The sequence below is a fragment of the Stegostoma tigrinum genome, chromosome 22, assembly GCF_030684315.1.
Source record: "Stegostoma tigrinum isolate sSteTig4 chromosome 22, sSteTig4.hap1, whole genome shotgun sequence".
Taxonomy (NCBI): domain Eukaryota; kingdom Metazoa; phylum Chordata; class Chondrichthyes; order Orectolobiformes; family Stegostomatidae; genus Stegostoma; species Stegostoma tigrinum.
Window position 1 is genome coordinate 15,239,578 of NC_081375.1, and position 13,388 is coordinate 15,252,965.

At 41.4% G+C, this 13,388-nt stretch overlaps 1 protein-coding gene across 1 annotated transcript; it reads left to right on the forward strand.

The window, feature by feature from the left end:
- The first annotated feature begins 464 nt into the window (after positions 1 to 464).
- On the forward strand, positions 465 to 13,370 carry birc5a (baculoviral IAP repeat containing 5a). Its single transcript, XM_048555206.2, has 4 exons — positions 465 to 807; positions 5,771 to 5,880; positions 9,531 to 9,648; positions 10,889 to 13,370. Exons 1-4 carry the CDS (start codon positions 700 to 702, stop codon positions 10,982 to 10,984), a joined length of 432 nt encoding a protein of 143 aa, XP_048411163.1. The 5' UTR covers positions 465 to 699; the 3' UTR covers positions 10,985 to 13,370.
- The last annotated feature ends 18 nt before the right edge of the window (positions 13,371 to 13,388 follow it).

Here is a 13,388-nt window from a genome sequence, read left to right on the forward strand (position 1 = left end):
GAAGGATCTAGGCCCGAAATGTCAGCTTCCTTGCTCCTCTGATGCTGCTTGGCCTGATGGCTTCATCCAGTTCTATTCCTTGTTTTCGCTGATTTGTCTTCACATATACCGCCAGGCCTCCTGAGCTTTTCCACCAATTTCTGTTTTTGTATCTGATTCACAACAGCCGCAGTTATTTCGGTTCAAATTTAAAAGAATAGCTTAACGATCTGCACAACATTGATAGGACAAACCAATTCGTTTTCCGTTTGCGGTCTAAATTTAGCCGTTTTTTGCTGCCTTTATAAAACAAAGGCACCGCACTGTTAACTAACGCGTTTCAGGATGCGAAAGGCGCTACCTAAATGCAGTTGCTGGCCCGCCAGAAGGGGAAAAAAACTCACCTTGGCCACGTGATCCAAGCCCATGACGTCCGGGTGTTTCCTCCAATAGGCGTCAGGGAAGACGGTCCGTGAGCGTGACGGTCGCTGTGTTTGAATTTGTTGGCGGTTACAGCGCGCGACCGCGATCACTCACCGTCACTGAGAAACCTGCGTCCGCCCCGCCCCCCGCCCCACTAACGGATACCGTTATCGAGAGTCTCTCTTCCTTTACCGGCGACCACCACCGACAGATCTTGCCTCATCAGATACCGCCGCCGAGAGGTCCTCCTCCTCTCACCGGGAGCTGCCACCGAGATATCCTTTTCTCGCCCTCACGATGGAAGTTTACCTACAGCAGCATCGAAAATACTACTACTACCAGGAGCGCCTGGACACCTTTAAGAACTGGCCCTTCACCAATGATTGCGTGTGCACTCCGGAGAACGTGAGTGAGGAAGGACGAGATTGGATTGTGGGGGTGTACGAGATCTGGTTTAAGTGAATACGTTCCTTCTCAAGATAATAAAATGTGAGGCTGGATGAACACAGCAGGCCAAGCAGCATCTCAGGAGCACAAAATTGCAATGGGAGAGAGATTCCCTGAGGTCCTTCTCAATTTGTTTTTCCTACTCCCGCAGGGAGAATTGTCATTACATCGTTCCACTCTTTTTTAGAGATGTAAAAAGTTAGTTTATAGACTAACTGCTGTGAAAATGTTATTGCTGCTGGTGGGGTGGTCTCATTATCGTGTTGCAGTTTAAAAACTGTGGTGACACTCAATAAAGTCCCATTCTAGGAGCATGGCTGTAAATTGACCCTAATTCAGGTACAGTATTCTCAATACTGAAAATGCAATCATAATCGGAGAGCCATAAAGTAGGGAAAGAAATTCCTCCATCTGACTCGTCTGACCTAGACCCATTTGCCAACATTTGGCCCATTTCCCTCTAAATCTTTCCTATTCATGGATTGGTTGGAGTGCCAGGTAGAGGCAATGAGGAGCTTACAAGAGCAAAGGGGCATGATGGACGGTGGTTTCAGAAAGGAGGAGACACTGCAGATTTCCAGGTAGGTTGTTGACCACTAGGAATGGTAGGAGAGGTGTCCAGGTACAGCAGGAGTCTCCTGTTGACTATCCACATCTAAAATATGCATCAGTTCTGGATGCTGCAGAGGAGATGGCTTCTCAGGAGTTTGGCACTGACAGCCAGGTTTCTGGTACCTTGAATAGCTCTATCGTAAACAATGCTGTGTCAGATTCTAAGTGATCCATTGTAATAGGAGACTCACTAGTCTGGGGCACAGACAGATGTTTCTGGAACCATCATCTAGCCATCAGAGTGGTGTGTCGCATCTGTGGTGTCAGGGTCAAGGACGTCTCTGAGAGGATGCAGAATATTCTGAAAGGGGAGAGTTACCAGGAGGAGGTTCTGCATGTTGCTACCAACAACAGAGGTGGGGAAAGGGATGAAGTTCTGCAGAGAGATTATCGGAAACTAGGCAGGAAGTTTAAAAAGCACCAAAGATGCTAGTGAGAGTAGGGTTAGCAAGATCAGCAGATGAATGCCTGGCTGGGGAGCTTGTGGAGGTGGCAAGGATTCACATTTTGGACAATTGGGATCTCTTCAGGGGTAAAAAGACATATATAAGAGTGACAAGTTCCAGTTGAATTGGAAAGGGATCAATATCCTTATGGGATATTTACTAGTGCTACTCAGGAGCCTTTAAACTAATCTGAGTTTAAGGTGAAAACCAAGTGATAGTGAGAAAAGGCTAAGGCTGGTACAGTAGATAAGATCAATTAGTTAAGGCAGACTAAAGCTGACAGAATGAGGTAAGACTGATAAATTAACTGCATTTACTTCAATGCAAGAGGCTTGACAGCGAAGACAGATGAAGTTAGGGCGTGGTTGGGAATATAGGACTGGGATATCATAGCTAATACGGAAACATGTGTCAGGAATGGACAGTACTGGCAGCTTAACGTTTCAGGGTATAGACTATAGCAAGGACAGAAAGGAAAGCGAGAGAGGAGGGGAAGTGGTATTTTTGGTTAGGGATAACTTTACAGTTTTACTTAAGGAAGATATGCCAGGGAGATTGTTCTTGGATGGGGAGGAAATTAAGTGTGTACTGGGAAAACTTTCTTATTCAATATGTGGATGTACCTATGAGAGAAGGAGCAATACTTGACTTTTTGGGAAATGAGGCAGGGCTAGTGTCTGAGGTGTCAGTTAGCTAGCACTTGGGGCAAGTGATCATAATTCTACTAGTTTTAAAATAGTTATGGAAAGGGATAGAACTGATCCAAAAGTTAAAATTCTAAATTAGAGTAAGGTCAATTTTGATGGGATTAGGCAGAACTTTCAAAAGTTGATTATGGGAGGCTATTGACAGTTTGGGAAGTGGAAGGCCTTTAAAGTGAGACTACTAGATCTCAGAGACATTACTTCATGGACTTCACAAGTTTCAAAGTCTCCCCTCCCCCTATTGCATTCCAAAACCAGCCCAGCTCATCCCTGCCTCCCTAACCTGTCCTTCCTCCCACCTATCCCGCCCCCCACCTCATGTTCCACCCGCACCTCCTACCTACTAACCTCATCCCGCCCCCTTGACATGTCTGTCCTCCCTGGACTGAACTATCTACTCCCTACTCTCACCTTTACTGGCTCCATCCCCGCTTCTTTGACCGGTCTGTCTCCTCTCCTCCTGTCTTCTCCTCTCCATTTATCTTCTCCTCTATCCATCTTCTATCTGCCTCCCTCTCACTCCCTATTTATTTCAGAATCCCCCTCTCCTTCCCCATTTCTGAAGAAGGGTCTAGGCCTGAAACGCCAGCCTTCCTGCTCCTCTGATGCTGCTTGGCCCGCTGTGTTCACCCAGCTCTACATCTTGTTATTTCAAAGACATTATGTTCCTTTTAGTGTGAACAGCCAGACTGCTAAGTGTACGGAATGCTGGTTGATGAGAACTTGAGACTCTGGTCAAGAAAAGGAGGGAGGCATATGTCAGATATAGACAGCTGGGATTGAGTGAATCGCTGGAGGAGTGTTATGGCAGTAGTAGTGTACTTAAGAGGGAAATCAGGAGGGCAAAACAGGAACTTAAGATTGCTTTGGCAAATAGCGTTAAGTAGAATCCAAAGAGATTTATATAAGTACATTAAGGCCAAAAGAGTAACCAAGGAGAGAACAGGGCCCCTAAAGATCAATGTGGCTGTATATGTGTGGAACTGCAGATGATGGGTGAGATAATAAACAAACATTTCCTGTCAGTATTTACTGTGGAGAAGGACATGGAAGCGAGGCAACTTGGAGAAAGAAATTTGGTGGCTCAGTGGTTAGCACCGCTGTGTCACAGCACCAGGGTCCCAGGCTCAATTGCACCCTTGGGCGACCGTCTGTGTGGAGTTTGCATGTTCTCCCTGTGTCTGTGAGTTTTCTCCGGTTTCCTCCCGCAATCCAAAGATGTGCAGGCTAGGTAAATTGGCCATGCTAAATTGCCGGTGTTGTTCAGGGATGTGTAGATTAGGTGGGCTTTGGGGGAATGGGTCTGGGTGTGATGCTGTGTGGATCGGTGTGGACTTGTTGGGCCGAAGGGCCTGTTTCCACAGTGCAGGGATTCTATGAAATTGAGATGTCTTGAAATGAACTCATATTACAGAAGAGAAGGTATCAGAGTTCTTAAAACACTTAAAGGTAGATAAATCCCTGGGACTGGATCAGATGTTTCCCAGAACTTTGTGGAAGTTAGGGAAGAGATTGCTGGGCTCCTTGCTGAGAAATTTGTATCATCAACAGCCACAAGTGAGGTGCTGGAAGACTGGAGTTTGGCTGATGTGGTTCCATTATTTTAAGAAAGGTTGTAAGGAAAAGCCAGGGAACTTGTAGATCAGTGAGCCTGACTTCAGTGGTGGGTAAGGAGTTGGAGAGGATTCTGAGGGGTAAGATTTACATGCATTTGGAAAGGAAAGGACTGCTTAGGAATAGTCAACGTGACTTGGTTTGGGAAATCATGTCTCACGAACTTGACACAGATTTTTGAAGAGGCGATAGAGAGGATTGATGAAGACAGCAGCAGACATTGTCTACATGAATTTCAGCGAATGCTCGACAAAGTTCTGTATGGTAAACTGGCTAGTGAAGTTAGATCATGTGGAATCTCGGAGTAAGCCAAATGGATGCAAAATTAGCGTGAAGGTAGGAGACAGAGGGTGCTGGTAGAGAATTGTTTCTTGCACTGGAGGCCTGTGATCAGTGGTGTGCCACAAGGATCAGTGCTGGATCCATTGCTTTCCATCAGTTATACAAATGATTTGGGTTAGAATAAAGGAGGCATGATTAGTAAGTTTGCAGATGACACCAAAATAGATGGATAGTGGACAGTGAAACACTTGTATAACTTTGAATGTCTCAAAACACTGGATAGCCAACAAATTTATTTTGAAATGTTATCGTTCCCACATTATGCACAGCCGCCAGTGAGATTACTGTCTAATTGTGGTAGTATTTAAGAGATGTATGGTGTAGATACGGGCAAACTCTGTTGTTCAAAAATTTGGCTTGCCATCTTTTAATTGTGCCCATACAGACAAGTTTAAAATCTCTGAAGAACTTTGATAATATTACACTCAAGTGTCAGTCCATATTGTGTGCAAGTCCAGAGAGGAGGTTTACCCTGTGAGCCAAGCTGACAATTTTTACAACCTGCTGTGCGTATTCTGAAAATACAGGAAAGGCTAGTCTGACCATTTTTCCATCTCATTTGTGAAATTATGAATTCTTTACCTTTTCGTGTCTTGGTTTTATCTCTCAAGTCGTGGTTTATGGAATTCTTTACTGGAGACTATAATGTTAATTGGTAAGAGAATTAAGGTTTATGGAAAAAGGATAATCAGATCAGACATGGGAGGCGATGGTTTACTGGTATTATTGCTGGACTGTTAATCCAGAGACACAGATTGTGTTCTGGGGACCTGGTTTAAATCCTGCCATGGCAGCTGATAGAATTTGAATTCAATAAAATATCTAGAATTAAGTGTCTAATGATGACCATAATGATTGTCAGGAAAAACCCATCTGGCTCACTAATGTCCTAATTTTAGGGAAGGAAACTGCCATCCTTACTTGGTCTGGCCTACATGTGACTCCAGATCCACAGCAATGTGGTTAATTTTTGACTGCCCTCTAGGCAATTAGAGATGGGCAATTAATGCTGCCTACCCCTCATCCCGTGAATGAATAAAGAAAAAAAGTGATCTCATTGAATGGCAGAGCAGACTTAATGGGTTGAATAGCCCACTTCCGCTCCTGCATCTTATGGTCTTACCAAATTAAATTAATTTGCATTAATTATAAAAAGTTAATGTGCATTTTTTTAAAATCTGAAGCTTGTTGTATTACTTTCAGATGGCTGCTGCAGGTTTTATTCACACCCCAAGTGAGAATGGTCCTGATGTTGCTCAGTGCTTCTTTTGTTACAAAGAGCTGGAAGGATGGGAACCTCAAGATGAACCATTGTAAGTAATGAATTATGTATTTGAATCCCAGCATGTTTGTCTGCTAGTGTTTGGATGTTTGTTTATATTCCCTGTGTTTGGAACACTTTCTAATGTCATTCATTTTTATTTTTCAAAAACTAAAGCAACCCCAGATGCTCACAAAAACAAAACAGATATTAAGCAGAGTGATAATAATCAGTATATAAATTGTTAAAGGTTGCATATTATAGATCAACATATCATACATTAGATAGGTATGAAAATTTTGGGTATTTGCTGCGGTGAGGACCTGCTCCAGGAGGCCTCTGATGTATTTATGTAGACTCATTTTTACAGCATATCATACCTTAACTAGTAGCCATTGCAACTGATTCAAATGTTTAGTGATGGGAATTTGTTTACTTCATACTCCCACACAAAGACCCCAGATTGGAGGCTAATGTGTTTTAAGTTCTAGTGGCTCCGTGCTTTATTTTTTGTTTGAGAATCCAATTGGTGTTGTGACCACGGTTGAAGAACCAATACTTAAAAACCATTTTTGCAAACTCCGATGCAGGAATTATTTTAAAGCAAATCTGAAATGTGTGAGGATTATGGAAAAATACTTAATAGTACTGATGTCACTCAGTAAGGCAGCATGGTGGCTAACACTGCTGTCTCCTGGTGCTGTCCGTGTGGAGTTTGTACATTCTCCCTGTGTCTGTGTAGGTTTCCTCCAAGTGCTCCAGTTTCGTCTCAATCCAAACATGTACAGCTTGGGTGGATTGGCTATGCTAGAAATTGCTCCGTAATGTCCAGGGATGTGCAAGCTAAATGAGTTAGCCATGTTAAAAATGCCATGTGGGGTGGGGTGTGTGGGCCTGGTTGGGATGCTCTTCAGAGAGTCAGTGTGGACTTGATGTGTCGAATGGCCTCTTTCTATGATTAATATGACACATGTACTGCTCTGATTTGCCTTTTATTTTCTAACACTGGCTACAATAAAATGGCCGTAAAGCCCATTTTAAGTTCAATTTTGCTACTGATGCTACAATGAACGTTCTACCTCAAGATATGCTTACGATGTACCCTGATTTCTTTAGTGCTAATTGTTGAGAGATGTAGGCAACTGTAGTTTCTCCAAACTTTCCGTGACAGCAGTTAACAATCTTGTTGGGGTCGTTTTAAACCAGTCTTCCAGTAGTTTGTCTCTCCAGCTGTCTGCACGGATAACATTTCGGAAGATCTTCAATTAATGCTTTGCTATTTGAGTTCTCCTGTTCTTCTGGCCCTATTCGATGCATTTTCATTAGTTCTTTCTCCACCAACTTACTTGTGTGGATCCTTAAAAACCTCATTTCAAAGCTGTTGATAGTCTTTTTCCGCTATGATTAGATCTAGACCAGTCATATATAGTGGGCTTGAGACTTGTGCAGAGGTTTCTTAAAACATTGGTTAGCTTTGTTAAAACACTTGGTTTTCCAATCCGTTTCTAGATTTCTGTACTGCTGTTGGCAGTGGATATTTGTGCTTCTCATTGTTGAATTGATTGCTATGTTCAAACTTACTTCCATTTGTTATGATGTTGCATTGCAACTATATGAGCTTAAAAGATCCTTTCATCACTGCAAATTGGTATTACAAGCAGCACCTGGTTACAACATTCTGATTTACCGCTTTGCCAAGCTTAGAGTGTCATAGAGATATACAGCACGGAAACAGACCCTTTAGTCCAACTCGTCTATGCCGACCAGATATCCTAAATAAATATAGGATTTGACCCTTATTCCTCTAAACCCCTCCTATACATATACCCATCCAGATGCCTTTTAAATGTTGTAATTGTAGCACTTCTTTTGGCAGCTCATTCATACATGCACCATCCTCTGTGTGAAAAGATTGCTCTTTAGGTCCTTTTTAAACTTTTCCCCTCTCACCTTCAACCTCTGCCCCCAAGTTTTGGACTCCTCCGCCCTGGGAAAAGATCTTGTCCGTTTATTCTATCCATGCTCCACATGATTTTGTAAACCTCTACAAGGTCACCCCTCAGCTTCCAAAGCTCTAGGGAAAATTGTCTCAATCTATTCAGCCTCTCCCTATCGCTCAAACCCTCCAACCATGGTAACTTCCTTGTAAATCTTCTCTGAACCCTCTCATTTCTAGCATCCTCCTACAGCAGATGCATGAACAGAAACCATGCCTATCAATTCTTGGGCAGGAAGTCTTCCACCATGGCACATTCAATACTGTTAAGTATTTGAATAAAAACAAAAGATGCTGGTAATACTCACCTGGATTGTGGAGAGTAAAACTGATATAGCACTTCAGTTGATAAGATTTTACTAAAGCCACTTGCCCAACTCATCTTAAATTCAAATACTTAGCATGTTGCAGCTTGATTTAAACACGGACAAAACAACAAAACTACAGAGGTAAGAGTGACTGCCCTTGACGTAAGGTTGCATTTGACCAAGTGGCGTCATCTAGGAGTTTCAGCAAAATTAAAGTTGATGGGAATCAGGTTTAAAAAAAACTATCTGGTGGTTGTAGTCATACCTAGCACAAAGAAAGATGGTTATGGTTAATAAGGAGTGGAGCTAGAGGAACACAGCAGGCCATCACACCTTGTTATCTCAGACTCCGGCAACGGCTGTTCCTACTATCTCCAGTTATGGTTAATGGTAGACAATCATCTCATCTCCAGGACATGTCTACATGATTTCTTCAGGGTAGTGTCTTGGGCCCAAATGTCTTCAGGTACTTCATCAATGACATTTCGTCCATTATAAAGTCAGAAGTGGGAATATTCACTGATTGCGCTGTGTTCAGCATGGCTCAGGTTTTTGAAAATGCTGAAGCAGTCCATGTCCAAATGCAGCACGATTTGCACAATATCCATGCTTGACTGCCAAATGGTAAGCAACCTTCATATATACCAAAGTACCAAGCAATTACCAGCTCTAACTAGAATCCAACCATTTTCCCCATGATATTTAACAGCATAGCTATCACTCAGTTCTCTCACTATCAATTCCTGGGGGTTACAATTAACTAGATACTGAACTGGCCTAGGCATATAAATAGTACAGCTACAAGACCAAGGTAGAAACTAGCAAGCAACCAACCTTCTGACTCCCCAAAGCTTGCCCAACATCTACAATGTACAAGAGTCAGGAGTGTGTTGAAATAATCCCCTATTGCCTGGATGAGCACATCTCCAACAGTGTGCTTAGCTTGACGCAGTCCAGGACACGACAGCCTGCTTGATTGATATCACATCCATAAGCATTCACTGCTTTTCAACCAACGCTTAGTAGCAGCAGTGTATGCCATCAACGAAATGCGGAAAATCACAAGGACACCTTAAACATTATCTTCCAAAATCGTCATGAACGACAAGACTAGTAGCAGGTACAATGTCAACATGTTGCCTGCAAGTTCTTCTGCCAAGTCTCTCACTGCCCTGACTTTGAAATGTATTGCAGTTCCTTTGCTGCGGCTGGGTCAAAATCCTGGAATCTCTCCCTAAAGGTATTGTGGGTGCAAATGGACTGTAACGGTCCAAAAGAAGACAGTTCATTTCCACCTTCTCGAGGCCAACTAGATATGGACAACAAATGTTGGCCTCGTGAACTTAGTGGGCAAGTGCAATTAGAGGATACAGATCTAACTTTAACATTCATTCCTAGAGTTGAACATCAAAGCCATTCTTCAAAGTGTGCTTTCATCCTGTTGAAGAAGAAGTTTGAAGATTTAACAACAGAAGAATTTCTCAAGTTGGACAAGGAGAGAGTAAAGAATATCATGGTTAGTTTGCATGTCCATTTAACTTGCTATTGTTTATTCTATGGTAAAGTCCTCCACAGGGCGAAGAAAGGCACGAGATTTACTCGGGAAGTCTTGTTGTTTTGAGACTTTCTCCTAGTGCTATTGGTGCTTGCTGAAGTGCTATTTTTGATTCAGTTGCTGGAAGTATGTTTGAGATGGCCTAGTGGTATTATCACTGGACTGTTAATCCAGAGATGAGATAATGTTGTGGGGACCAGGGTTCGAATCCCACCACGGCAGATGGTGGAATTTGATTTCAATAAATATCTGGAATTAAGAGTCTAATGATGACCATGAACCCATTGCCGATTGTTGGAAGAACCCATCTGGTTCACTAATGTCCTTTAGAGAAGGAAACGGCCAACCTTACCTGGTTTGGCCTGTATGTGACTCCGGACCCACAGCAATGTGGTTGACTCTTAACTGCCCTCTGGGAAATTAGAGATGGGCAAAAATGCTGCCTGACCAGCAAAGCCCTCATCCTGTGAAGGAATAAAGGGGAAAAAAGTCCCACTTTTATATCCAATACTCTGTTCTTAAAGACTAATTAGGAACAAATCTGCCAGTCAGCCAGCCCATTTAACCTGCTGCCTCATCTAGTAAGATTTTGACTGATGTGATTGTCTCAACTTTGCATTACTGCCCATACCAGTAACCAATTACTGTCTTTGTAGTAAAGAAGGGGAGAGCCCTTTGAGCAAAATAACCTGCTTTACTTGCCTGACTTTCTTTAGTGCAGCCGACTGTTCATTTTGTACATTTCTTGCACCAAAATATGAATTGTTCAGTAAGTTGTTGCCTTTAAAGTAATAACAAATAACAAATAGACTTGCAATGTTTGGTTTAAAAAAATGTTGGGGGTTGACCATTGTTGATAATGTTGCTATCACTATACAATTTTTTGTACTGTTAAGAGTACTTGAATGAGCTATAATTTAGAAATTATATATTGAACCAGTCGTTAGCGTTGAAGTCTTGCTCTCAGTTTTGCTTTTTTAAAATTACAAAACAGATAATGTAACTTTTCTACAAAATTCTGTACCATTCAAATTAGTTTTGACCATTTGTTTTTTTTTCACAATTACCACCACCCGTCCCATTTTTGTGTATAGACTCTATGAATTGTTTTGTAAGTTGGGGGAATGTGGTGTTAACTGATGAAGGAAGAATCTGAAATGTCTAAAATGGTAAAGAATGGACTTTTGTTTACTTTTTTCAGAAGAAACAAGTCACCGAAAGAATTGAGTCGTTTGAGCAAGAGGCAAAAGTTACAAGAAGCACAATTGAAGACTTTGTTACTAAAGATTGCTACTGATGCAAGATTTTCTTTTTTCAAGAAAGTGCTTTCCCAGAGAAAAATCTGGTTAACTCGTTTGAGCTTCTGAAAGAATCCTCAAACTGAGGATTATGTCTATGTATTGTACAGCATACTTTTAGAATTGTCTGTTACCTTCTAGGATGTGAATAGATAAGTGATTTCTTGTTAGTTTTGACTAAAGTATTTAGATCTTGATTTTCTTTTCCTATTCTGGTTAAAGTAATCTCATTGTATTGTTAGCAAATCAGGTCATCACTACGAATGGAAATATTAAGAGGCTTAAGAAAGAAATGTTCCAGAGGGATAAGATTCATTTTTGGGGTGATGTCTTTTTCACTTTATACATTAGTCTTCAATTTACATTTATATCACTGCTTAACACTGTCACATTTGTCCAGTGCAAAAGTATCTAGCTATTGATCGGGCACTTCAGGATCTATTGTCTAGTAGAATATAGTAGACTTGCACTCAGTATGGATGACTTGATTGTTTTGGATCTTAATGCATTAATGGTCTAATTTTTGTAAACATACTATATTTATGTTGTGAGTGGGTCTATTCCTGAATTTTCAATTGAATCAACTATTTTCAGTATTCTTGTCAAGGAACTTGGCTTGATGCATAAAGAGCTATCAGTGTTGCAGGCCTGTACTGTGGTTGACAAAAGAATGATTTAAACATTTGCAGGTGTAACTGATGATAACTCAGTCTTATTGTCTGACTGTGTGGCCAGATAGCTGAGTTGGTCAGAATGTTGTGCTAATGATGCCATGCTGCAGATTTGATCCCTGTGTGGGCCAGTAAAAAGCTTGCAGTGATAGAATCCCTGCCTTTGCAAGTCCAGGCTCCAGTCCCATCTTCTCCAGAGGTGTGTGATTAAAATCTGTGAATAGTGTTTTTTTTTAAAAGTGACTGCAGCAGTTAAAGCACTGACATACTTGACCTTACAGCCTTGGCTGTGTCTGATTCAGGAATTAATTGAAATGCATGATGATTTTTCTTCCCAGAAACGGTGATTTGGTAATTCATGGCACCATCCTAAATTATGGCACAATTGTCCTCATCAAAATCACCTTATCCATCTGCTTTTATATGAGGATTCAGTCTTTAAATAACAGTGGCCTAAATGTTGAGATTGGAAAGAAGACACTGATTCAAATGTTTTTGAAATTGAATAAAACAATTGAAATCTCACTCCCTTTTTTGTTGTTGTGTAAGAGCCAACACATGTGGAACAAGGTGAGTGCACGAAATCAGGATCTTGATCAGCAATGTTCTAACTGAAAGTTGGAACAGCCTAGACAGCTGAATAGTCCACTATTCATTAATATTATATTCTCTGTCAGGTATTCTTTTGTGTTATTTCACTTGGATTATTCAGGCAGTCCTAGGGTTATGAATGGGTCTGCTCTTGTGTATGTTTGTCAATTTGTGTGTAAGTTGGAACACAATAGACTAAAATATAAAATAGCTGGTTGTAAGTATGAGGAAACATTTGCATGTTGAGATCTTTAAAATTAATACATTCCTATATGCAATCTAGTTCATAAGTACAAGCAATCATATGTTGGGGCCTGCCTGGAGCAATCTGGTAACTGCATTATGACAGGTGCAGTGATTTTTATCGTGTAACTTTACCACGAAATAAGAAAGTTTTAATGTGTTGCTTTGGCAAGGATGTGACTGATGCATTTATGAGGATATGGTTTAGAATCAGAAGTGAGCCATTTAGCTGATTGTATGCTGTTGGCTGCAATCCATACTCTGGAAACAAAAGTCGAATTGCCCTATAATAAACTAACCAACCAAAACCAAATTCCTGTATGACTTCTATATTTTAAAAAATAGAAATTGCAGGACAGTCTCAGCAGAATCTGGAGCACCGATAGAAAGAAATCAGAGTTAGTGGCAACATGGTGGCTCAGTGGTTAACACTGCTACCTCACAGCGCCAGGGATCCAGGTTCAATTCCACGCTTGGGCGACTGTCTTTGAGGAGTTTGCACATTCTCCCCGTGTTTGTGTGTGTTCCCTCCCATAGCCCAAAAATGTACAAGCTAGATGGATTGGCTGTGCTGAATTGCCCATAGTGTTCAGGGATGTACAGATTAATTGGGTTACAGGGGGATGGGACTGGGTGGGATGCTCCTGTGGTTGGTGTGGACTTCTTGGGCTGAAGGGCCAGTTTCCACATTGTAGAGATTCTGTGAAATCGGAGTTAACGTTTTGGGTCCAGTGACTCTTCTTAAAAAATGGCTTCCTTTTTTTTTGGTGACAGACCTAGGTTCAGGAAAACTGTATAAACTGCTATGTAAAAGACTGCTACAGTAGCCCAATTAAAGAAATACATTGCAATTTAATAAACAAGTGTGGTGTCAAAATTATATCAGTTGGAGCGTTCT

Bases quoted from the DNA above. Each gene is read 5' to 3' on its own strand.
- birc5a (XM_048555206.2), top strand. From the start codon at position 700: ATGGAAGTTTACCTACAGCAGCATCGAAAATACTACTACTACCAGGAG. The intron at 5,881-9,530 runs GTAAGTAATGAA...ATTCATTCCTAG, and splicing joins GAACCTCAAGATGAACCATT to AGTTGAACATCAAAGCCATT. The intron at 9,649-10,888 runs GTTAGTTTGCAT...TACTTTTTTCAG, and splicing joins AGAGAGTAAAGAATATCATG to AAGAAACAAGTCACCGAAAG.